We start from the raw sequence: 25,834 nt of genomic DNA on the forward strand, positions 1-25,834 counted from the left end.
TAAGCCAGGGTTTTATTTTATGAGACATAAGAAACTGCAGCAAAGAAAAATAAGAGATAAGCAGAGATGAGTAAATGGTATATATTATCTTCAGTTTTACAGAGGATAAAGATTATATCTGAACAAGCAGACTGTCTCTATAAAAAGGATACATAATGCCCCTTATACAACTCACTCAGTCACTTGCTTTTTTTACTAAAGATGAATAGTCTCTGCTATATTGTAAAAGGGCAAGCAAAGTAAAGTTAGATCATGGAAAATCTACCTAATGTCGGGAATACACTTCTTATGGCTAGGACATAAAGTATTCAGCATGGGAAGCAGAGGCAGCATTATATATCATTGTGATATGCTAAATACAGTCTCAAATATCCAGGCTTAGGCCAAAGTGTCTCATCCTTGATACTATTGACATTGGGGCCAGATAATTCCTTGTTGTGGAGGTCTGTCCTATACATTGTAGGATATTTGGCGTTATCCCTGGCCTCTACCCTCTAGATGTCAGTAGCAGTCCCCACCCTTAGTTGTGACAATCCAATATGTCTCAGTAGGCCACAGGAGGTTGGCGTAACATTCAAAATGTTTAGCAACCAACCTCTGGTACACCTTAGAAATGTTTGCTGACTGATAATGAGTCCAGAGTTTCATAGGTGACCCCAGTCCACATGCAAGCACAAGCCACATTCGAGCTTTTACCTGTATTCTCATAAGTTGTTAGAAGTGAGTCTCCTTCCTGAGGCATTCTGGACGTCCTCCCCATAATGAAATAGGAGATTTAAGATTTACAGACAAGAGGCAAATGAGCTTCCATAATGTTCAAGGTACCAACAGGGTCACCACGCTTCAGGGTAAGGCCAGGGAAATCAGACCAGGTGTCAGCCAAGAGTCAAAGGAGAGAGCTCAGAGTATGAATCCCGGATCACTGATTGCTGACACCAGGCAGCTGAAGAAGGGAAAAAAAAGAACATTATTGTGAGGAGGAAAAGGGTGCAGAAGAGTGGAAGTAGCCAGCCAAGGAAGTCCTCAGTACCAAGCCTGAGCAGAGACCATGCTTTAGGGCTGCAGATGAGAGCAGCAAAGGCCGGAAGAGCCACTTTGCCATCTCTAGATCTTCCAGGAATAAGTCTGATAAATAAATGGAAAGCAATAGGATATATTGGAGTATTTGAGGAAGCTATTTGGTTTAAACTAATTTGGCCGGACTTTGTTTTTCCAGAAGGGCCTAACATGGCCTGTTGAGCATGCATTGTACATCTGCTTTAAACATTTACAATGTCCCAAAGACAAGAATGATGCCCTTAAAGATAGGGATGTATGTTCCCCTATATAGGCATTTCGTTAAGGATAAACATCTCTTCCTAGAAACTAAGGATATTATAATTACCCACCTGCTGTGCTCACCTTGTGACCACTGATCTGCTGTGCCAGCAAAGCAATCTTGTGACTTTTGTAAAAGGGACATTCCTATCATATGTGAAGTATGCTCTTTGTTCCAAGACAAACACTCTGTACACCTCACTTCTTTGGTGCCCTTCCTTCCTTGGGGAAAGAAGTCCTTGGGCTATAGTTGTCAGACCTGGCTTATAATAAACTCACCCCAATTTTGATTTATGGATTGATTTATGGATTATTGGCATCAACAAATCTTTTGAAGTTAAAACTAATTCAGTGCTCCTTGACAAGCTCCTTGAAACAGGGCTTCCTGGGAGATCCAGACAAATTACTTTTTCCTTTGACCAAAGCAACCAGAAAGCAGGTTGCACTCCATTCTTAGAATGAATTCAGATAGTTAAATTCTCCTTCACCTTCCAGCACAGACAGACTTTTTCAGACTACAACCGAAGAGCAAAGGTTTAAAATACTAATAATCTCAAGAGAGGAAACGTATTTGAAACCAATTAATAAGGATGTCAGTCTAAGTGACCAGAAACATCTTTCTCTGTTTGGCCAGAAGGAGAGGAAAAAGCGTGCAGTCCATTTAGTTCCTGAAGCACTAGAGGGGTCACCGATGAGAGAGAAAGGACAAGAGGTGAGTCTTGGGGCAAAGAGAAAATTTATCTACTTCCATTTCAGTTTAGCCCTCAACTGCGCCTGACAAAATACTCAGTGGACAAAAAGAAGCTCTTCAGAAACAGATGAAAACTGTTTCATCACATGATTGGTTGTGCTGAGGGACAGCTGATGTAGGAATTGGGGGCCATTAACAGAAAGTCAGTCCCAACCCCAGAAGAAAGTGACAGTCACGGAGCCCAGGGCCTCTTGGAGGAGACTCCAGCCTGCACTTCACAGCACCCGTGGCCCCTCTTTGCTCCATTAGAAATAATCATTCCTAAGTGGCCCATCATCAGTGCCAGGCATGATTTTTTCACATTTACTAAAAGCTTTTCCTTTGGCCCACTTACATTTTCTCTTTTGTTTCTAAGTAACTATTTAATTCCTTCTCCCTCTTTATTTTGCAGCTAACTGACTTGAAAAAATATAATTTGAAATGAGGCTTACAGACCGATTTCTTCTTTCCTTCTGTACATCCACCCCCGGCAACAGCCGCTTCATACGCATTAACCGAAAGACCCATTAGTGGGGCATTGTTCTGCACTTTTATAGACAAAGAAGAAAGACTTCTCCAGTTGGAATGATCTCTTTTTGTATTTTTTTTTTTAGGCAACAAATAGCTTTCTTTTAAATTCAGAAATGCAATGGCATTGAGGTCCTAAATTGGTCTCATCTAAAATGTTTTATGCCCATCTTCACTTTCCTAGATTATGACCAATTTTCCCCCAGAATGAATTATTCAAATTGAGCCCAGTCTTCTGAATCCTTAGAAAAAACAATATCTTTGCACTTTGGGTCTATTCTACTCACTTATCACTTGGCACATTCTGCCTGGTACTGGCAGACATTCTTTTTTTCAACATATAATTATTTCTCCAAATGGACTGCAAGTTTCTCAAGATTAAAGATCATGTCATTCATACATTCATTCATTAAACAAATGCGTTTGAGCATCTACCATGTGCCAGACATGCCCTAATCACCTGAGATACATCCAAGAAATAACCAGACAAAAATCCCTGCCTCCATGGAGTTTATGTTCTAGTGGAGGGGGACAAAGAATAAATAATCCGTGTCATAAATATGTAAATTGTAAAATACGTTAGAAGGTGATAACTGCAACAGACAAAAATACAACAATGTAATAGGAATCTGAAGTATAAAAGGAGAAGATTACAATTTTAAATAGGTTGGTCAAGGTAAATGAGTGCAGAAACCATGTGGATAAATAGATGAGAATCACAGACAAAGGAAATAATCTCAGGTGGGAACTTGAGGAATGGAGTTACTGTCAACTGACTCTGGAAAGACTGTAATTAGAACAGAGAGTTCAACTTTGGATATGTTAAGTTTTGGGTGTCTGCTAATATCCAAATAGAGATATGATGGAGTAGGCAGTTGGATACAGGAGTCTGGAGATCCAGTAGGGTCTGGGTTGGAATTTTCATTTGAGAGTAGCATTAAAGCCATGAAACTGGGTGAGATCACCAGAGGAATGGGTGTAAATAATTAAGAGAAGAATGGGAGATGAGAAGAGATAGTCTGTAAGACAAGGGGAAAACCAAGAGCATGGTGTGTCCTGGAAATCAAGTGAAGAAATCCTATCAAAGGAGCAGAGTGATATTGCTGATATGTCAAGTGAAATGAAGGCTGAGACTTGATCATGGACATTAGCGATCTGGAGATTATTGGTAATTTTGACAAGAGCAGTTTCAGAGGAGTGGTGGGGACAAAAACCTCATTAGATCGAGATTAAATGAGAATGGGAGGTGAGGAATCAGCAAGTGTGAATATAGACAACTCTTTCTAAGAACTTTCTTTCAAAAGAAAGCAGAGGGATGAGTTGATAACAATGGGAAAATTAGTGTCAAGAGAAAACTTAAAATTAAAGAAGAGTAGGTCTGTATTTTGAAGAGAATAAACCAGTAGAGAAGAAAGACTTGCTGTTGCAGGATTGAGAGTAGAGTTATGGGCAACTGCGACAATTTGATGGAAGAGTTATTTTTCTTAGCAGGTAACATAGCAGTCTTAGGGAAAGAGACACCCAATTTGTGATTGCTTTGATAAGCCCACTTGGTGGGTAGAACTTCAGGGCTTCTCCATCTTAAGATCAAGATAAGGGGTTCTTAAGATCAAGAGAATGAAGACAGAGTTTATATTTGCCATAGGAAAGAGGGAGAGAATTGGACAGTGCACGAAGGGAAGAGACAAAAATGCTCTGGAAGGAGGCTAGGTGTTACATAACCAAGGAGAGAGACTTAGGGAGTTTTGGTGTGTGGCATGTCTTGTGATATAAAACTTCTCCCCTGTCTGTCTCAATAACTTTTCAGTAAAATCTATACTTGTAGGCGTTCTTTTGGAAAATGTCAAAATGTGCTGAACAGTGTCTCAAGATAGCAAACAGATGTAAAGAGTGAAAGCAGAACCTGCCCATGGAAGGACACATGTCAGGGTTACACGGCTGATTCTCTCTACCGGACCTCTGTCATCACTGCTTGCACCAGGCAGCTCTCATCTTCTGTACCAAATTACCCACTGAGAACATTTATCCTGCCTCCTTCTTCAAAGTCTTGCCTGACAACGTATACTGCAGACTCCTAACTTACTTACCTACCTGGTTCTGACTTTCTGAGCTGTCATCCTAGCCTAGCTAGGGGCACAGCCTCTGCTTACCTTTTCCCCCTCGTCTCTCACTACCATGTTTCCTCCTTGTTCAATGCCAGGCAAACTAAACCAGCTGATGTTCCCCACACTCACCCCGCTATCACTAATGCCTTAGTGCATTAAATTCCCTCTGCCTGAAATATTTTTCTTCTCTAAGAGTCAAGTCTTTCTCTTTGCCTGTTTAACTCATGGTCTTTTAAAATTTCCCTTAAAATATCCTTCTTTTGGAAAATTCTCCCTGCCTCGGTACTTCCCTCTTGGTAATAAGTACTATTCTTGTGATAAGTACTACTTATCACAGTGCGTTGTAAGTGATGGCTTATTGTCCATCTCCTCTATTAAACTGTGAGGTCTCTATCATTCTGGATTCCATGGTGTTCCATGTTCCTAGGATAGGGTATGTTAAATAGTGGCTGCTTAATAAATATTTATCAAATATCTAATATCAAAATTTGTGAGTACCAAGCCAGGTAGCTTAACATAAGCCCTGACCTCACACATGTGGGGTTTAGAGTTCGTCTGCTGCTCTAAAATCAAGGTCATTATATCTTATGGTGACCCTCTGGTACCCACAACTGTACCAAGTTACAACTGGGATCCTGATGTTCGTTTGTTTTGTTGTTTTATTTTTTTCCCCCAGTCCTCTGTTGGAACGAAAGACCGATTGCTCCTGAATTATAACTAATTTGACTGAGGTCTTAACCTCCAGCTTAATTCTTCCTGCTACTCTCTGAGCTTTACTTCTATACCTCAAGCTAATAGATTCTTTTCACAGGTTGGGTAGTTGGCCTATGATCTTGAGAGCCTGAATGGCTAGGAAACCAAGACTGCACAGCATCTGCTGCTACTCAACTCTTCTCACCTCTATTTCTCACCCAGCTCCATGACACATTCAAAACCAACACCAGTCCACATTAAAACAAACTTTACGATTTGGATTTAGGTTTCAATTTGGGAGGAAGGAGTATCCTACTACTGCAATACCTCAGCCATGCTACTTCCAGCTTACATTTCACTCCTCTTCTGCCCACCCAAGGGGTCAATACCTCTCATGTATGAGGCCTGGTTATGGATCCACTAAGGCCTCTGTGTCACATGTCTGACATTGGTTCTGCTATTACTTCCACCTTCTGAACCATTTCACATACCCAACCCACTCCCCCGTCTACCTTTTCTCTGAAATCTTTCCCAGCTCCCACTCTTCACCTTGCATGCACTACCCTTAGCTCTTCCTTGTGTTGACAACTTCGTGTTTTTTATTGCAGTTTTAAATTTTATCAAGAAATGGAATTGCACATGACACATGCATGGGGATTGAATGCCCCTGTGTTACTAACTTTGCTCTTTGAATATTATGAAAACTATAGCTAAGGAACTTCAGATGACAAATCAGTGATTTTTACTCCTAGTTCTAATAAAAAGTTTACAGTTTTCAGAATGCCTCTAACTTTAAGGTACTTATTTAATGCACATTCCTTTCCCTAAGTCTCAAGTTCATGGGTTTTGTTCATTGTCCAAGAAGGTGCCAACACATTTTCATACAGCAAAACTGCTAAGAGCATTTTAGGTTTGAGCACATGGACTGCAGAGTCTGTGTTCTCCCCAGAAAGCCTGATACATGAATTTCTGGTGGAGTAGGAATTCTTTGTAGAAACTTATCCCACCTATCATGTAACTGGCTAAATATTCTCCTAATGCAAATCATTATCTAGATATTTTGACAGGTTTGGCAAAAAGAAATGGGACAGCTCAACCTAATTGAGCTCATTTTACCACCTGTTCTTAAGAACAATTACTCACAAGAAAAATATAGCTGTACCCAGTGAGTCAATTTCCAGCTTTTCCACTTATTAGATTTAAGCCATTTTCAATTGGTTCAAATCCCTGTGCCTCATTTTCCTGTATAAAGAGGAAGAAATAGCTCTCAGAATTTTTGTGGAGGATTAGTAGAAAACAATTTTTGTACACAAGAGGTGATCATAAATGTTATCAAGCATCATCAAAAATCCTCTGAGTTGCAAAAGAATAAAAACGAAGAATGAACAGTGTATTTTTTACTTTGTTTTTTATGTTTAAAATGAATCTCAATGGGCCATAGATATACAATTAAGGTACCAACCAATAGAGATGGCAAAATAGCATCATATTGATAAGGAACAGGAGCAACAAACAATGTATAAATATCCAAATGTGTGTGTGTTGGGGAGGGTGGTGCTAACTAGGCCCTGTATTCAGGAGTTCCACGTGGAATGACAATCAAAGACTACTGTTTAATATTTGTTATAAAAGAGACTATGCAATATATAAGCTTCTTATTTGAGCATTTAGTAGAGCAGGACTCCTCCTTTGTCTTAAGACTGAAAAATTCTTAGTTGATTTATGAGAAAGTAGACAGGATTTGAAAACCAATCAAAATGGCAAATCATAATCAGAAAGGCAGAAGAGAAAAATATGCAAGACAAAAATGAAAGAAAATATAAAAGTTTAAATTCTAAAAATATTTTGGAATAGAAATTTAAAAATAAACTGTATGCTTAAATACAATGGCAGATTTTATGTTTATATATAACAAATAGATAGCAAATAGAATAGTTGTACTGCCCAAACTCATTATGGGCAGATAAAATTCAACCTGCAGCACAATCTGATGGACTCTGCAGATGCCATTGTCATTCTTGGATGCTTCAGTAAAGTCCTTTGGAAACACCTGAAAATTGAGTTGCCCTGATAAAATTGTGAAATAAAAATATAATGAGCGAGAATGAAAAGTTGCAAGGCTACCTTTCTGATGTCCATCAGAAAGAAGATTGGTTGGCCATTTGAGTTTCTTGAAAACAGAGACATAGGAAAACAAATGACACATAAAAATTGTTAATGGAAATTAGATTCTCAGCTGATTTATGACTAAGAAGACCAACATTATTGTCTTCTGGTTGCAAAGATTGAGTACTGGATTTGGAAAAAGTCTTCCGGGACTTGAATTTGGCTTTGCGACTTACCATTACTTTGAACATACTAAGCCAGGTATCAGTGTCTTCACCTCATCTGCACACTGGGGCTGACAACAGTATCTCTTCACAGAGTTCTCATGGATAAATCACAAACCCACAATAGATGCTCTCTATGACTGTTACATTCATTGGGCCAATTCCTTTTGTTCTGATTCTAAGCTGATATTAACCAACCTTCAGATCATGATATGGTTTCTCACGTAATTTGAGAATGCAGTGGCCATGCGATTCCAGTATTATCATGCCTGTGACAGATACATTTCTCATTATAAATTAATAGATTGGATTTCTAGTGTTATATGTCAGTCTCGAGATCTTGATTAACGTGAGTCTATTATGTTAGCAAAGTGGCATATGTTTCAGAGCAACCTAAAGGTCTTTCAAGTTCAAGTCAAAATTCAAAAATTCAACATGCATTGCCTCAGTTAAGGATGTAGTTAAATTCACCAGCAATTCTTCTTTATAAGAAATTCTGTTTCCAGAGAAATAAATAATAGAGAATGGATTCAGATACTTGATAGGACATTAGTCAAATCAAGGATGAGGGAGAGTGTAGAGAGAATGCCTCCTGCGGTTCTCTCACTTATGCTGATAGAGGTTAAAACACAAGACAACTTCATTTCCATTAATATCTTGCACTATTTCAATGTCCCTAGTATACTATAACCCACAAATACATCCTTAGAAATACCAAAAATGTGATCTTTTAATAGGAAAATTTGTTCATATTCCTTTCCTTAATTTCTTCAGTGAGTGGACAGGGGAAGTCACCTAACTACCCAATCCCCCAGCTTCCTCACCTCAGAGGAGGGGCCAGGCTTTGTACATTAAGGTAAGTCTATGCCATTGGCAACAGTTGATTAGACCAATGGCTAACACAGCTGGGCCAGTTAGATTTTCTCTCCAGGAATTTGGAATTGGGACCAAGAGGGATTAGTTGGTCTCTGCCAGCTGCTGAACATGTAACAGGTCAATTCAGGCATGAATTTGAATGATGGCACGCCTCCTGTGTGAACTCTGAAGCAGAGAAAGCTGGTATTATTAGAAAGATAAGAATGAAGCAGATACACAAAAAAGAACAGAAGTGGAAGATGGTGATATCTTAATAGTCTGCTCCTACTTGTTTCTGTTTCTAAAGAATGACTGAATTCCCACACTTGCATTTCATGAAACCACCTCAAATTTTCTAACAAATTCTCCCTTTCTGCTTAAGCCAGATTGGTTTTTAAATACTTGCAACAAAGTTCCCTCACTTAGAAAGTACAACCAGATATAATGCCCTTCGTAATTAGTTCTTGTCTACTACTGGTTCAGCCTCATCTCCCACCAGGTCACAGCTTACACTTGATTTTCCAGCAGTACCAACCAAATAACTCACAAGACTTTTTGAACTTTCTGTACTCTTCTCATCATGTTTTGTACATGTATTTTACTCTTTCTACAGTACCCATCCATGTTTTTCAATTTGCCAAATGGTCATCATCCTTAGGCATTCTATCACCACGACTTCTGTTCCAGTTTAGAAACACTCTCATTATTGCACATAGTTCATTGTAAAAAAATGGTTTGCATGTCTGTCTTCTCACTATTCTATTGTCTTATAAATGGCAAACATCTACTGTTTATGTTTTTGTATTTCATTTCTGTGTTTCCAATTTGGAGCACATAATATGCACTGTCATATATTCCTGATCTATTCTCATCTTTCAACCATTCATACGATAAGATGTATGTTCAATGAGCATGACTGCTAAAGGTGTTGGGAGTTAATGATATTTTTTTCTGGGACAAAAAAGATAAAATAAAACTTGAGCTCCTGAAGAGTCACATTCTACCTGGTATTCCCACCAGCACATAGTAGTTCTGGTAATTACTGTTAGTCACCAGCCCACCACATAAAGCTTCTTAAGCTGTTTCATCAATGTCAGCTTTAACTCATATTTGATGTATTAAGTGACAGGATGAAACTGGTAACAGCAGCTTCCTGGGACAGAGCCAAAATAAGAACTCTGAAGGATCATTTGCCACTTCATAACTGCGTTGACCTGGACACAAGTGGGGATTAAACAACAGCAGGAAACCTAATCAGCCCGTGTCTGGAGAGCCAAACTTGGGTTATCGCAAGCTGAGAGGGCAGTTAGAGTGACAGAGGGACAGATGTACATCTGAGCAGGACTCTTTGGAGATGAAGGAGCCTGCAAGGTGGCCATCGGAGTTGAACAATGTGGTGTGCCGATCTCACTGGGGGTGGGTCAGCCGGCGATGAAGGATCTATGATGAAGAATGAAGAATGTTGCGAAGTAAGAGGAGGACTGTGCAGAACTCCCGGTTTGCCCAGGATGTTCCTGGGTTACGCTTGTTGTCCTGGTGTAATTACTGTGCAATTTTGTCTATTTCTTAGCCTCTTAAAAGGGCACCAGTTTGATGAAAAATGATAAAATGACTTTAATTGTAAACAACCATTGAATCAAAATATTACCAAACTCTGGTCACAAACCAAAGGGCAGTCATCCTTTTGAGAGAGTTTCCAAAACATTGCCGTGTTGCATTTCTGGGTTGCATTTGTTTGCGTGTTGCCCTGAATCCCCTTGAAGGAATCTTCGTAGTCTCTATGGTTCAGGCAAAGCTCATTTTCTTCCCCTAAAACCCACTGATGTATCTAATGTCAACCCTTCTACTCCCAACAAGTAACCCCAATCTGGGCCAGACAGAGTCCCTCTTAGGATTTTGACATAACTTTTGAGGAAAATTTCTCTTTATGTGTGTGAGATTCTGTTGGTCATCTGTGCCATTAAGTGGGAAAATGTGAAGAGAAAGTGAAGGCAACAGAGAGGAAGACAGAACTGAGCAACAAAGAAAGAATTCTTGCCTCCAGCCATGCCTGGAATTTGTTTTCAGTTATGGGAGGCAGTGAGGTCCACTTTTGCTCAATGTAGTGTGAATTAGCTCTGCACATACTCCCAAAGAGTTCTGACAATACAACTATTTTCCCATTAAACCATCCAGCTTTTTACTTGCCCTGTCTCATTACACCAGGCATAGGCCCACATTCAGCGGCTATATGAATAGGACAGAGAAATTAGATGATAGGATGGATCTAGGGCTGGGTCAGCCTAGGACAATGGCAGTTACAGTGACTGTGGTGCCCCCCAGTGAGCGTAGCACTTAAGTTACCTCGGCTGGAAATCAGTCACTAATGTGCTTATTCTCTCATGAATTGGATGCAAGCTCATTCTAATAGCTATAAACAAAGAAGAAGGAAAATGCAACATTAATTCTATGGGCTTCTCACAAACTGAAGCATTCTGAATAGAAAATTGACCTTGGCACATACTGAACTTAAACTCTGAGACTTTAGAGGCCAAAGGGTTTTAGCCTTAGCATAGTCAAAAAGCACTGTTTGCTTTTTAATAATGGCATAATTGCTTTTTCTCAGAACAGTGAAAGAAGAAACAGGGACAGCATATTTTGGTATTGACTTAAGGAGTAATAGTCAGGTGGTAACCCCTGCCTTCCAGGGATCACAGATACACTCCATGTAACACCTCAGATGAGACCATTTTCTGAAGCAGTCTCTTACCAGATGGGAGCCCCATAGGGTGGTGTGGATCTAGCCTTGAAGCTTGGACCCAGCCTTAACACATGGTAGGATTTCTGGAATTATCTGTCCAATTCATCCCAATTGTTCCTGTTGCTTCCCACATTCTGAACTCAAGACCTTTGGTTATAGCCCTGAGACCCTACCCTGCAGGATTGCATTGTGCTGTCTGTACAGTTATTGGAACAACTTTCTTTAGATGGACTGGTTGTCTGGAAGCACAATGACTCCTTCCACTTGGGCAAGAGAATCACAAGCCACTGTGATAATGTGCTTCATGCTTTGGAATTCTTTGGGTATTGAGTCAAGCCTATGGACTTAATATTTCAATAGCCACTGAGCATAGTTCCACCTTCCAGGGTTCCAGGACTGTCCTAAAACTGTTGTGCATATTCCTGCCTTCTTTATTCCCTCCTTCCTATCTTAAAAGGTCCAGAGCACTGCGCTCACCAGACTTAAGAAATAAGCTCCACAGGCTATGAATCGCTACTGGATATACGTGGACATACAAATATGTAAGGGCAATGCTAGTTAGGAAGCTTTTACAATAATCCATTTGTGAGATCATAGTAGCTTGATCCAGTGTGTTAGAAGTAGTAAGAGTTGGTAGCTTTCTATGCATATTTTGAAGGTAGATCTGATAGAATTTTCTAATAAATTGGATGTGACGTACACTAGAAAAAGAGGATCAAAGATGACACCAAGGGTTTTGGCCTGAGTAACTGGAATGAGAAGAGTTGCCATTATCTTAAGTGGAGACAAAGGAAGAGCCATTTTAGAGGCTAGGGAGATAAGAGGTACTTTTGGAATGCCACATAATATTTACTATAGATCAAAGCAGAGACGGTATGTTATTCGTAAGTCCCCAAGAACACCCTCACTTCTAACACTAACTGAAAGTTTTGGGGTCTCCAAGACCACCTTAACTTCTGATACCAATTGCAATTTCAAAGGTCCCCAAGATCATCCTCAAGTTTGATGATTCACTAGGACAATTCACTCGGTTATACTCACTGTTGTGATTTATTGCAACAAAAGATAAATTAAGATCAGCCAAGAGAAGAGGCACATGGGGCAAAATCCAGGAGAGGTCCACACTCAGAGGTTCTAGCTGTCCTCTCCCAACAACTGGATTCATGGGGAGTGTTAACTGTTCCAGGTGACAATGAGTAACAATATGTATGGAGCATTGCAAACCAGGAAAGCTCATCTGAGCCATGCTGTCCAGAGATTTTATTGGGGCTTGGTCGTGTAGACAAGGCTGACCACCAACTTGGCTGACGTGTAGTCTCCAGACCCTCCAGAGGCTGAGCTGATACCTCATGACCAAATGCCCCTACTACCAATAACATTGTTAGACTATCCTATGTGGTCCAAGGCCCCCAGATAAACAAAGACATTTTTATTAAGCAGGACATATGAAGGCCTTAGAAATGACCTCCCAGGAGCCAATAGAAAAGGCCAAGCTTCTCTTTGGATAAGGTTAGTTCTTTACTACACAAGTGTCAAATAGGAAAGTGAATTTGGGAATCTTGAGTTCAAGGAAGTGGTCTGGTAGGAGATATAAATTTGGGACTCATCCACGTGTAGATGGAGTATTAGTTAGGTTCCTAGCAGGAAGCAGAATTCACTTAGATGCTTGAAATGAAGAGATTTTGATCAAGACCACTGACGAGATTGCAGGTAGAGTTTGGAGAGCAAAGAAAGCCTGTTGAGACACACACGGAACAGCAACCTCTGAGTTCCAAGGGAGAAGTTGTTACCAAACACCATTGAAAAGGATTAATACGTGCCAGACACACTGCTACGTGATTCATGTGCATTAGCTCATTTGATTTTTCCTATATGGTAATAATTATTATCATCACCACTTTTTACAGATGAAAACTAAAGTTTAGAAAACTTAAATATCGTTGTCTATAGTCATTCAGTAGACAGTTAATGAGGTAAAATTCAGCCCAACTTCTGCCTGATGAAGACTGCCATGCCACAATGTGGTTTAGAAATTTGGTATCACGATGAAACATATAAGATTGACCTATGAAAGGGATTCATATATGTTTGAAAGAGTTTCAGCCTTGTGCTATGACTTACCCGCTAGTTGTTATTCAGTTGTTGCCCGTTAGTGACTTCCTCACTTAGGTCTTCCTGGGAGGCTTGTTTTGCTAGGTCAGTGTTGTGAGCATTTGTGATACAGACTTTACACATGGGAGCAGGGCAGAAAGAACAAAAGCCTCATGGCCAGATTTTCCTGAGGGAAGAAGTCAGGCCAGAGATAAATTAGATTTCCCAGGGAAATAGAAGCAGAGGAGTAGTGTGTGTGTGCATGTGTGTCTGTGTGCAAGCACAGACACAAATGTATACATGTATGATGTGTCAAAATGTGTTTTCAAGATCTGGGAGTGTTTGAGAATAGGAAAAAATACAAAATTTTAGTGAGTTGCTTCAGATGTTAAATTTATACACTTTTTAAATGTTTTCAGGAGACTGTAATTATCAGAATTCCTGTTTGGATTCTTCTTTCTTATTTAAATGCATCATAGTTCAAAGTTGAAGCATATGGATCCTGGCTTCAAGACAGAGAGGGCATGATGCCTAAAATGTGTGGTCTGCGCTGTATTATTTTCTGCTCTTTCTGGAGCATACAAAGGCTTTGCCATCAGTAAGACAATATCAAGGACAGGATTTGAAGACACTAATAAATGAGGAGATTTTAATGTTGCGATGACTAATACATGAAGCACCATGCCTACCCCTCCCCCCAGGTTCAAATCCCTTATTGAAACATACCTCTGAACACAGAACTGGTCTCAAAAATGTTCTGAACACACTGCTCCAGGTAGCCACTGACAATCAATCGACCTGGCACGTGAACCGAAACTCATTTGCCACTTGGTTTCCAATATATTGAGATAAAGTGTTTTCACATATTTTGAGTTTTGAATTTATTGGGCTCTATCATACTTTAAAAATATAGCAAATTTCAAAAAGAGAGAAGCCAATCCCTCTCTGTAATGTTAGTGTCAGGATTTGAGGGTTATTCCAGGAGAACAGCCCTCTCATTTTACTTGATAGAGCTTTCTCTCCTCTTCTAAGAAGATGAAAACCACTTTGAAAGTTTCCTCTCATCTTCCTTTCCTCTTCTCCCTTCTTTTTCTAGATCCAAATATTCTTTATTTTCTATTTTCCCTGTAGTAATGAACCAATCCACCTCAGCCCCAAGGAGGGGAGGGCTGACAAAAATTTGGAGGCCGAGTTTTTTTCAGTTCCAATCTACCTCTGCTGTCAAAGCCATTTTTGATCTTCTTATTGTGAATAGCTCCCTTTTCTATATTTTCAGCATTATCATACATTACAGAGTCCATAACTGGTATACATGTTCTATTTAGTTTTTTTTAAAAAACACTATAGTACAAATAAAGCATTCTATGTAAAAATAACTCCTCGAAATGTTATTCTTTGGGCTCCATGTATTATCTTTTCTCAACTGAAAAAAAAAAGGGCGATGATGAAATATTGAATGTAGATGAGTCATTTTTGTATAGTTTATTATACAATGCCGTTTGGGGGGGAATCTGGCTGCACAAAGATCACATTAACTAAAATGATAAATAGGCCTGATGAGTAAGCCAGGTGGCAAAGCTCTAGTTTGTGTGGCTGTTGAAATGGATACCTGGGTATGGGAGGAAACTTGGGACTCCCTTCCTGGGGCCTGGGAGGTGCTGAGCCTGCAGAGAGCAGTGTGATTGATCTCTTTAGAAGAAAGTGCCAGCTGGAGTGTGCATAAATGGCTCCTTCTGGATTTCTCCTTAAAAGCTAAATTGATGGCAACTTCCGAAAAGAGCAGTTCAGAACTCTGTCCCCTGTAAGCTTAAGATAAAACTTGACTTCAGCTACAGCTAGAATAACTGAAAATAAAAAACAGTTAAAAAAAAATGTGTACTCTCAGTGAAGGAATTAGAGGGAATAGAATGTTGCTCATCTACCAAAAGAAAGGGCTAATTACAATGTGATGCTCTTCTTTGTTAGGAGATTTTCAGGAACCCATCTGTGCAGATTGTTTCTTTTTCATTACCATTACATCAACTAATTACATTAGGGGAAAAGGGGGCATTTTAATTAAAAGATTGTTTTAAGGAGTTATAATTCTACTCTTTCATTAAATAATTCATCCAAGTGCCGAATTTGTTAAAGTAAACTATATTTCTGAAAATTGTTGTTTGGAAATTATTTATATTAGCCACATTTTCAACAAAATAGATTTTGCCCTTTTATTTTGCCTAACAGATGGGTCCTTTTATTTTTCCATTTGACCAAAGGACCATAGGACAGGACTACATGTAAACCATCCCAATTATTTTGAAGTTTACCATTTTTCCTAAAACGGGGAAAAAGAACTGTTTCATTTTACAAAGCATGCATATTTACTTGTATATGATGGATTTGACAGGGGAAATCTTTTCTGAAATTGGCGTTTTTAGAACCAATGATAAGTTGCAGAGTAACATTGGGGAAGTTAGGAAGATGGGTAGATATCCACAGAGGAAAATACATAGCCAGTATTGTAATTAAAAGACATTCCTGCTGTTTAAGCCCATTTTCCTTTGGATAAAAACCTCATCCACATAAATTAAATTACAAGGAGGCCATCAAACAACCCATATTAAATAGGTGGGTAAATATCCATTCTTTGGATGTCTTGAATGCACCTTCCATTTTGTCAATCCTATCTCATTCTTCCAAGGTGTTCTAAATAACAGAATTCAAATAGGGATTTCTATCCAAATGTCAGGAAATGGGGAAGGCAAAGGCATTCCATCTAGAATGGAAATATGGGGAAAAGAGAAACAATATCACAGGACAGAGCAACAAAGGCTTAAAAGGCAAAAGAGGACCATAAGCACCTGGTGCAGGGATTGGTGGAAAGCCAGAATTTAAAAGTCGTGATTCTACTTTCAGTGTTCTAACAGTTTTCTAGATTTCTGCTCTCTAATTGAAACACTGAACTATTTTTTATTCCACAAACTGAATATGAAAAGCATAATAGAAGAACTTTTGTATAAAAAAGTACCAAAGTCAAACTGTATCTCATGTAGTTGAAGACTGAATAAATATTATTATTTCAATCATGATGTTTATTCATGAAACAATGTCTTGCATATAGTAGACATGCAGTAAATATGTGTTGAATGAATGAAGTCAACATTTCACTCAAATTCTCAAGTAGGAGATAACAGTTTCTACTAGCAGCAATTTCTTTTATTTTTTAGCTCTTCAATATTATTCCCCAGGGAAGCTGGAAAACTGAAATCTGTTACATTATTGCCAGCAGGGATGTATAAGTGTGAAGGGAATAAGTAAACATTTATTGTACCTGATGGCTCAATGCACTATCCACATGAGCTCTTAAGAGACTTAAAAATACTTGGCAGTATTTATACTAAGGGTGAACCCTACAAATGCTATTTGTGGATTTTATCCTTAGAAAATTTATATTTTTGAATCAGTTGAGCTTTTTCAATTCAAAACTGTTGGACTAATCTGTAACTATATAGCTCCTTTTCCTTTGATAATAAATTAATCTCTTAAAATTTTGATTAAAATTTGATGTTGTTAGGTTTTAAGTCTAAATTAGTGTCAAAATAACTTCCAAGAACAGATTTAGTAACCAGCACATTTTTTGGAATCAATATATTCTTCCCATGTTAGCCAAAATAACGACAATGACAACTGCCACTTTTTGAGTCTAATATAGGCCAGTTCCTCTTTTGGTGTTTTACGTATCAATACATGGATGGTTTTGCCCTATTTTAGAGGAGAAGAAAGCAAAGCTGAAGCTAAAAGAGACACAATGCTTTGCACAAAGTCATGTAGATCATAGATTTTTGAACTGAGATTTAAATCCAACACGCAGGCTATTTCTACTGTGATAGACTAAATCTCCCGAATTTACATTTGACTCATACAAATCTTGTGAGGTGAGTAAACCAAGGGTGGCTTTCTTTTCTTTATTCAGCTAAGGTTGGTATTAGTTTAGTCTGTATTTATATAAATAATTTTATGAGAATAATAGCAATTTAGAACTAGAAAAAATTTTAGAGATAATCTAATTTAGTAGTTCATAGTCATTTACCACTTCACATTCTTAATAACTATTGAGGATCTGTAAAAGTATTTGTAATGTGTTATATTTATCAATATTTACCATATTAGTAATAAAATCATAATTTAAAAATATTAATTCATTTAATAATAGCAATAATAAACCTATTATCTATTCACATAAATAACATATTTTAATAAAAAATGCCTATATATTCCAAAACAAAAAATTAGTGAGGGGGCCAGCCTGGCGGCATAGTGGTTGAGTTTGCATGCTCCTCTTCAGTGGCCTGGGGTTTGCAGGTTGGGATCCCAGGTACAGACCTACACACTGCTCATCAAGCCGTGCTGTGGCAGCATCCCACATATAAAGTGAGGAAGACTGGCACAGATGTGAGCTCAGGGGCAATCTTATGCAGTGAAGAAAAAAAATTAGCGGGAAGAGTGGCATTGTTTTACATTCTCATAAATCTCTTTAATATTTGGCTTAATGGGAGGTAGCTGGATTTTCATATCTGTTTCCTCACTTAATCTGCTGTAACATCACATATGTCTTGTAACCTCTAAAATTGCACATGTGTGAGAGAATGAAAGTGAGAAATCCAAATAACCTCTTAGAATTGTGAAAATAGTTGGACCTCAGGGACGCTCCTCTGGGGTCTGTGCACTACACTGTGAGAACTGCTGATCTAGATAAGACTCTCCTTTAATAGACATGGAAACTAAAGTGTCCAGTGGATCTGTTACTGAGCTAAATAAAGTCTGATGATGGTTTAGGGAGGGGTTGATACTTTCCTATGAGGGTATTAGAAATGATTAGGATGGATACTAAGCTAGATCATAGAAATGCATGGAGCTGATTTTGAGGGGGATCTTTTCATTGTTTGGGGAGGAAGATTAGTCCTAAGCTAACATCCCCTGCCAATCTTCCTCTTTTTGTCTGAGCTAAGATCTGTGTCCATCTTCCTCTTTTTTATGTCTGGAATGCCTGCCACAACATGGGTTGATAAACAGTGTGTAGGTCCACACTCGGGATCCAAACCAGTGAACCCTGGGCTGCCCACATGGAGCACACAAACTTAACCACTATGCTACCAGCCAGCTGAGGGGGATCTGTTTCTTACCTCCCTCCCAGTCCTACTAATGGCACAACAATTTATCCCCACCGCCCTACTAGAACTATCCTTGCCTGGGTTAGCAATGATCTTGTAGTTAAATTTAATAAACATTTTTTTGAAATATTTATTTGCCAATATTAGCAGCCCTTAACATGGCTGATCACTCCCCTTGTTTTGAACCCCAATTGACTTGATCCTCCCATGACCTCATACTCTCTCCCCTTAGTTACCCAAGTGAGGAATCTGAGAAACTTCCCTCACTCAGCCCTCTCCCTTACCAAGTACTATCAATCCTTTCTCAAAAATCTCTCTCTCATCCATCCACTTCTTTCTCTCCCTACTGTCTTACCCTGAACACACATTTTACCCTTTCCTAAACTGCATCATTACAGCTGCCTTTCAACTCTTCCTTCCTCCAGTTTTAGCTCTTCTGATCTGTCCTCCATCCTGAGAATCTGAGGGATTCTTTTGAAATGCAGATTCCAAGTGGGCACTTTCCACCACCCTTAAGTTAAGGCTTCAACTCGAAAAGTAGACTACAAGGGCCTCTTAAGCAGTCCATGCCCTCTTCTCGCATTATGCTTGTCACCACTTCTTGCTGCTTAAGATTTTTTTGCCCACACTCTCTCGTCTCCAGGCTGGTATATAAACTGTTTTTTCTTCTATCCATTCCTTCTGTTCTTCCTCTTTTTATTTAGGTATGAACTTAGCTGTCACCTTTGGGATAATTTCCCTAAACATTCCCACTCTGAGTGAGATGACCCTGCTATATGCTTCCTCAACAATCTGTGCTTTCCTCACCAAAGATTATTTGCCACTTTTCATTTATAATTGCTTGCTTAATAACTTCCCTCCCCCTGTATATTTTTAGCATGGTGTGGGCAGGAACTTTGTCTATTTTATCTTTCATTGTATCCTCAATGTTTAGAACAATGCACGACTTATATATAGTAAGAATTTAATACACATTTGTTTGGTGCATGAGTAAATTAATGCTGTCTTTTTTTCCTCTCTCTTATTCCTATGTCAGTTGTACCTGTGATTTTCTGATGCACTTTTCCCAATGAAGCTGAGAATCATTCTTTGAATTATTTTATTGTCTTGCGCTACTAGTTCATATAATATAGTTATTATCCTATAATATCGCTATCCCAAAGTGGTTCAAAGAGTGGCTCTCATATGACACTTACCTGAAACCAGACCTGTCTTTGGAAATTAGCCTCATTCTTTGATGACCAGGAAAACCACATGGTAGGAAGATCACTAAAAATAAACATACATACATGAGTTCTAATCCACTGGAGATTCTAATTTGGTTGTTTATGTTGTAACCAGCTTTGCAGACTACTGCCATACCTTCCAAAGTGTGGGACCCACTGCCTTACTGTAATTATACTCTGGTTTATTTATAAAAAGTAGTTAAACAATGTTACTACCCTTTAAAAATTTATTCTAATTTAGTTGCAGAGCGCTCCCATGTGCAAAGAAATGCATAGTCTTTTATACATGTTTTGTAGGATTTTATAAACTCAATGTTAAACTTTGCTACAATTAAGCATGCGTTATAAGTTTAAATATTTATTTTCACCTTTGTACAGCTCATTGCTAGTATCTGTACTCATTATATACATGTTAATTCCCTAGACTGAATTGTATTATGTTTAATAGGTACATTTAATATCAATTAATTATGTAGTATTTATTTTATTATAGTTAGTGAATATTTAAATTTATAAAACAAAATGGGATAATAGCATTATACTGTGTAATTTATGTAACCATTATTCATAGAATTTTAAATAGCAAAATTCTAAAATAACTTACAATAAAGTAAATTTTATGGGACAGTATTTTTAAAGCCAAAGATACTAGGTATATTTGCTAATGTAAATATTTTTTAAGTTGTATGTCGTATTTGAGGATGAAAGTACTGAAAATTAGTCATGTTGTTACTTTTATTGTTAACTGTGTTGTAATATGTTAAAGTCTATATACCATTATATGTATGAGAATCTATTATTTATTTAGAAATTGAATGAAAAAATTCTAGAATTAGATTTTATTTTTTAGATCTCATATGCTATTTTTAATAAACAGTGGATTTTTATTCATAATAAGGTACATTTTTATTCCTGTTTCCAAATAAAGTAACATACATTTATGCATAGAGAGAGAAAGAGATAAGTTCCAGATTAGTTATTACAAATATTTTCCTTTATTATTGTTTGTCATGCTAATATTTATGAAGGTAGTTTTTCATAGAAGATAGAAATAGAGAGATGAGATGAAAAAATAGAGAGCTAAGAAGGAAGAACAGGAAGAGGAGAAAGGGAAATTGCTTAATTTGGTCCAAGCTAAAATAGAATTGGATGGTCCTTTTTTTCTTATCACACTCTTATATACTGGGTCTTTTTTATCACTTCTTAAAGGGGTTTCATTACTTGAAGTTTGTATAAAGGAATAAGTTCAATGATTTGTCTCTGTTATTTTAAAATGCATAACAGTTCTGTGACCTATTGAAAATTTATCTATTAATTTGACATATTCTTGAAATATGTAATCAGGAGCTACTTCTTTAGGGAAATGTTTGTTTTAGTAATGTCTGTGGTGATATTTATTTCTGAAGTTAATATTATACCTAGAAAACAATACGAAAGGAATTTAGTTTTATTTCTTAAAGTAATTTAGTGATGGTTCAGGTTACTTAAAGTCTATTTTATTAAGGGAAGTTATTTCACTCTTACATATACACCAAATTACTAGACAATCACTTGTAAACAAAACCAAAAAAAAATAAGTAGCCAGAGTTTCTAACAATAGAGAATAATTACATAAATTATGTCTATCATAAAACATAGTGTTAATTAGGGACAAACTAGAACAATAATCACTGACTTACAATGACCTATATGACATAGTTACAAAACAACTACTAATGTAAAATACAAGGCAAAACAAAACCATCTATGTACGTGGACATGCACAGAAAGTACGGAAGAATCATATTTCAAGACATCAACAGTGACAACCCACTGGGAGTAGAATTAGGGTACAGAGGGAGACTATTTTACTCTATATTCTTTTATATGTTTAAATTATTTACATTAACTTACAGTCATGTATATCTTTTACAATTTGAAAAACATAGAATTTGAAAAGTGATTATTTTCACAAAATAATGGGATCTGCAGTTCTAAAATGGGAATTTCAATGGTCACATCATGAAATACATATATACGTGGTTAAGAAAATTGGACATTGTAATTAGTATGTTTTGTGATTCTATGACCCACTCTGTTTGTTCTCTAATATTCCTTATTTTTCCCTTTTTCATTAAAGGTCTCATTCGCCTACAGGAGCTCATCAAAGCTCCATCAAGGTACAATCTTCGACTTAAAATCCGTCAACTACCTGCTGATACAAAGGATGCAAAACCTTTACTAAAAGAAATGAAAAGAGGCAAGGAGTTCCATGTAATTTTTGACTGTAGCCATGAAATGGCAGCAGGCATTTTGAAACAGGTAATCTTCAAATTACTTAAATTGTTGGTTTCTTTATTAAATTTGCATTTAAAGTATGCTCTTTTGTTTTTGAAATCAAAGTGTTATTGTTACACAGTCAGTTAAAAAAAAGCCAGAGAAGTCACCTTGAAATAATTTTCTAATGAAAAGTCTGATAATCACTTTTAATTAATTGTCTTAAAAGTAGTGTAAATATTGATGATCTTTAAAATGATTATTTGAAGTTCTGAGGTTATTTTCAAATGGCTACAATGCTGTTTGTTAATGTGAATATTAATTAATGAGATAGATATTTCTGTTTTGTACTGAAATAGAGGAATAAACTAAGAGTCAACGCAGCCATTACAATCAACCAGTAGGAGAAACTGGGAAAAGATTTGCTATTTAGCTGGCATCCACTGTGAAGTGCCGTACACATTTAACCTCATTTAATCATCACCACAAGCAAATGAAGTAGGGACTACTTCACTTTACAGATGAAGAAATTGAGTCTCAGAAAGATTAAGTAACTTGGCTAATGTCCAGCGCCAAGGAAATAGCAGAGGGATTCGTATCCCACCTAGTGGTGTTAAGAAGTATTCATTCCAGAATAAAGTATTGCCTACCTAAAAAATACTACTAAATCAGTCAAAATGAAACAACTCACAGCAGTGAAACCTCTTAATATTACTTCAACACTATTCAGACCTATCAGCACACTGGAAAACAGCAATTATTATTAGCTCATATCTTACAGATGAAGGAACTGATATTGGAAGTTAAACAGCTAGTACAAGGACTTACACTTACCATGTAGTAGAGCCTGGATTTGAACACAAGTCTTTGGTCTTCTTTTTTTAAGCTCTTTATACACACTGGCTGACACCACAGTGGCCTGGGCTTCATCAACTGTCTTGAAACCTCTCATGCATAGGATAAAATATCTTTATAGAAAGTTATACAGATTCAGCGGTCAAATTATATCCCATAAAATATAACTACCATCAGTAAATGCCTGTTACAACATGGTTAGTTTATTAAACAGATGTTTGTCCAATCTTCCAATATGAATGTTGGTTTCACTACATTAAAATATTTAATTGGATTTGGAAAATTGCTCTAGTATTATATTTGGGCAATAAAGCATATGAAGGTTTTGTGTTTTTTTAGTAATGAATAAAATGATGCAATAAAGTAAGCGCTGAAATCTAGAGCAAGGATTTGTTTTCCATATAATATCCAAACAATTCTTCATCACCTTTAGAATGCACAAACCTGGAAAGGAGACTTTCCTTTATGCCTGGAGTGACTACCACTCTACTGTTAGTCAGGGATGAGCTTGGTGGCCTTAAGTATGCAAATGACCAGATGTCTCCTCTCTAGAGTAACTAACTGACTTATTTTGCTATCTGAAAGGTGAGAGTACCCATCACTGTTTTTTTTAAGGAAGATTAGCCCTGAGCTAACATCTGTGCCCATCTTCCTCTATTTTATATGTGAGATGCCTGCCACAGCATGGCTTGATGAGTGGTGCGTAGGTCTGTGGCCTGGATGTGAACCGGCAAACTCCAGGCCACTGAAGCAAAGCGAGTGAACTTAACCACTGTACCACCAGGCAGGCCCCCTCAACACTTTTTTTTTTTTGAGGAAGATTAGACCTAAGCTAACATCCACCGCCAATCCTCCTCTCTTTTCTCAGGAAGACTGGCCCTGAGCTAACATCTGTGCCCATCTTCCTCTGCTTTATCTGTGGGATGCCTGCCACAGCATGGCTTGCCAAGCAGTATGTAGGTCCACACCCGGGATCCAAAGCAGCGAACCGTGGACCACCAAAACAGAATGTGTGAAGTTAACCTCTGCACCACCAGGCCGGCGCCCCCCCATCACTTTTAATACTAGAATCCATTCTGCCTTCTATGTGATATATCCATTATTTTATACTTGTTTTCCTATGTGTAACCTGTTCTGTTTGCAAAATTAAAACAGAACTGATAGTAATTAAAATATGTACAACAGAAACATTTGCATAATTTTAACAAGATTAGTAAATGAAAAATGAGAGCAAAGGTAAAATGAGAATATGGCAGTTAAAGTGAAGTCGGAGTAACGTTATTACAGAGAATGCATGTTTTTAGATCCCATAATGCTGGCAGACCACTTAGATGGTGATTTTTTTTTTAACTTACCTGGTCCTAGAGAGAATTTTTCTCACATTTGTAACTCAGTTATTTTAGAAACTAATTCAAGAAAAAAGCAAATAGCTTTCTTCTAATAAATGCCACAGTATATTTAATAGCACTCTATTTATGACTTATGAAATTTTTCTGAGATTCCCCAACATTGGCTAGTGATGGAACTCCAAAGAAGTGGCATAGGGGTTGGAGAACAGGCACAGAGGGCTTTCGGTGAGTCTGGCTTAATCCAAGAAGAAGTATTAGGAGTATCCAGAAAAAGGGATGAATTTCTCAGGTTCGTCTCATTTGTTTGTTTAATTTATTTATCTAAACTAACTGAGCTTTTACTAAATATTAACCAACAGGGAATTAGAAGTTTTCCTGCCTGAAAGCTTTAAAAGTGAGTGGAGCTTGGGGCTGGCTAGACATCCTGAAGGCAAATGGAGGGCACTAACTGACATACACTCCTTAACAGCAAAAGAGTCTACCTTTAGCCAAATTTGTCAAAGAGAATCCCCTATGGCAGGGCCAAGATGCTTTGCAGTAAAACCTTACAAGGATGTTCTATCACAGAGAAAAAAAATAGTAATCAAGAACTTGAAAGTATAGATCAGAGAGTATGAAATCAAAATTTTTAGCCTGGAAGAATGTAAAAGCGGATGCAAATAAACTCCTACCACAGCAAGAAGTAAAATTAAATTAAATTCTAAGAAATATGTATGGACTCAGCTGTTAACTTTGGACAATTTAACTTCTGGATGTTACCTGAAGGATAAACTGCTTGCAAATTATATGCCTAGATAGCTGCATGTGTTTATTTGTCATACAACATTTATTAACACAACACCAGTTAAATGTTGGATATTTCTAGTAATATTTTGATTCTGGAAAAATTAATCTGTGAATTTCTTTCCAGGAAGGATAACATGGCACAATCAATTTTCTATTGTGGTCACTCATATTAGTTATACATAAGATATTAATTTCATTCTCTTTAATGTCTTTTGAAGTGTGCATATAATTCACTCAAAAGCAGTAGCAAGATATAAATACTTTCATTAAAAGAAGGTCCAGAACAAGTTTTTTTTTTTTAATCCCACTGGAAATTAATTTATCTTTCAAGAGAGTATTCCTGTTGTTCATTTTTGTTAATGTTACAGTGTAGGTATTCCATTGAAAATAATTAACCTTTTCTATTTAGATCCTACATCACAGTCCATAACTGATTGTTTTCAGAATCAAAGGCTGAGGGAAGGGCAATGAAAGGCACAAACAGTCCTCAGTTATCCCTTACAGATTTCTTCTCAAGGTGATGAAAAAACCTGTGGCTGGTGCAGAATACCTATGTCAGAAGCGAACTGCCCTCCCCACAACCATCTGCTTAACCACCTCCCACTCCTGTCTCCAAAACAGATTTCCAGTACTGGCCTGAAGTGCCCAGGTTTTCAAATTATCAAGCAGGAAACAGGCAAAAATTTTAGAATGTTTAGATCCTAAAATGGATCTATATCTTTGGGAATATAAAATATATCATTTTATAGAATAGTATAGATTATACTCCATATCCAAAGTCCAAGTGTCAGAGACCTGGGGTTCACTCACTGTATCAATTTGT

General features: G+C 37.6%; 1 protein-coding gene across 7 annotated transcripts in view; it reads left to right on the forward strand.

Annotated features, from left to right (window-relative positions):
• Positions 1 to 25,834, forward strand: part of GRIK2 (glutamate ionotropic receptor kainate type subunit 2) — a 632,212-nt gene that overhangs the window by 244,777 nt on the left and 361,601 nt on the right. For all 7 annotated transcript variants that reach the window (XR_011522008.1, XR_011522007.1, XM_070556749.1 and 4 more), the window contains exon 5: positions 21,885 to 22,066. Coding sequence is in view for 5 of the 7 variants with exons in the window: in XM_070556749.1 (XP_070412850.1) it covers positions 21,885 to 22,066 (182 nt within the window). In the remaining 2 variants the exon portion in view is untranslated. The remainder of the gene's footprint in view (positions 1 to 21,884; positions 22,067 to 25,834) is intronic.

Source organism: Equus przewalskii, chromosome 9 (assembly GCF_037783145.1).
Source record: "Equus przewalskii isolate Varuska chromosome 9, EquPr2, whole genome shotgun sequence".
NCBI lineage: Eukaryota > Metazoa > Chordata > Mammalia > Perissodactyla > Equidae > Equus > Equus przewalskii.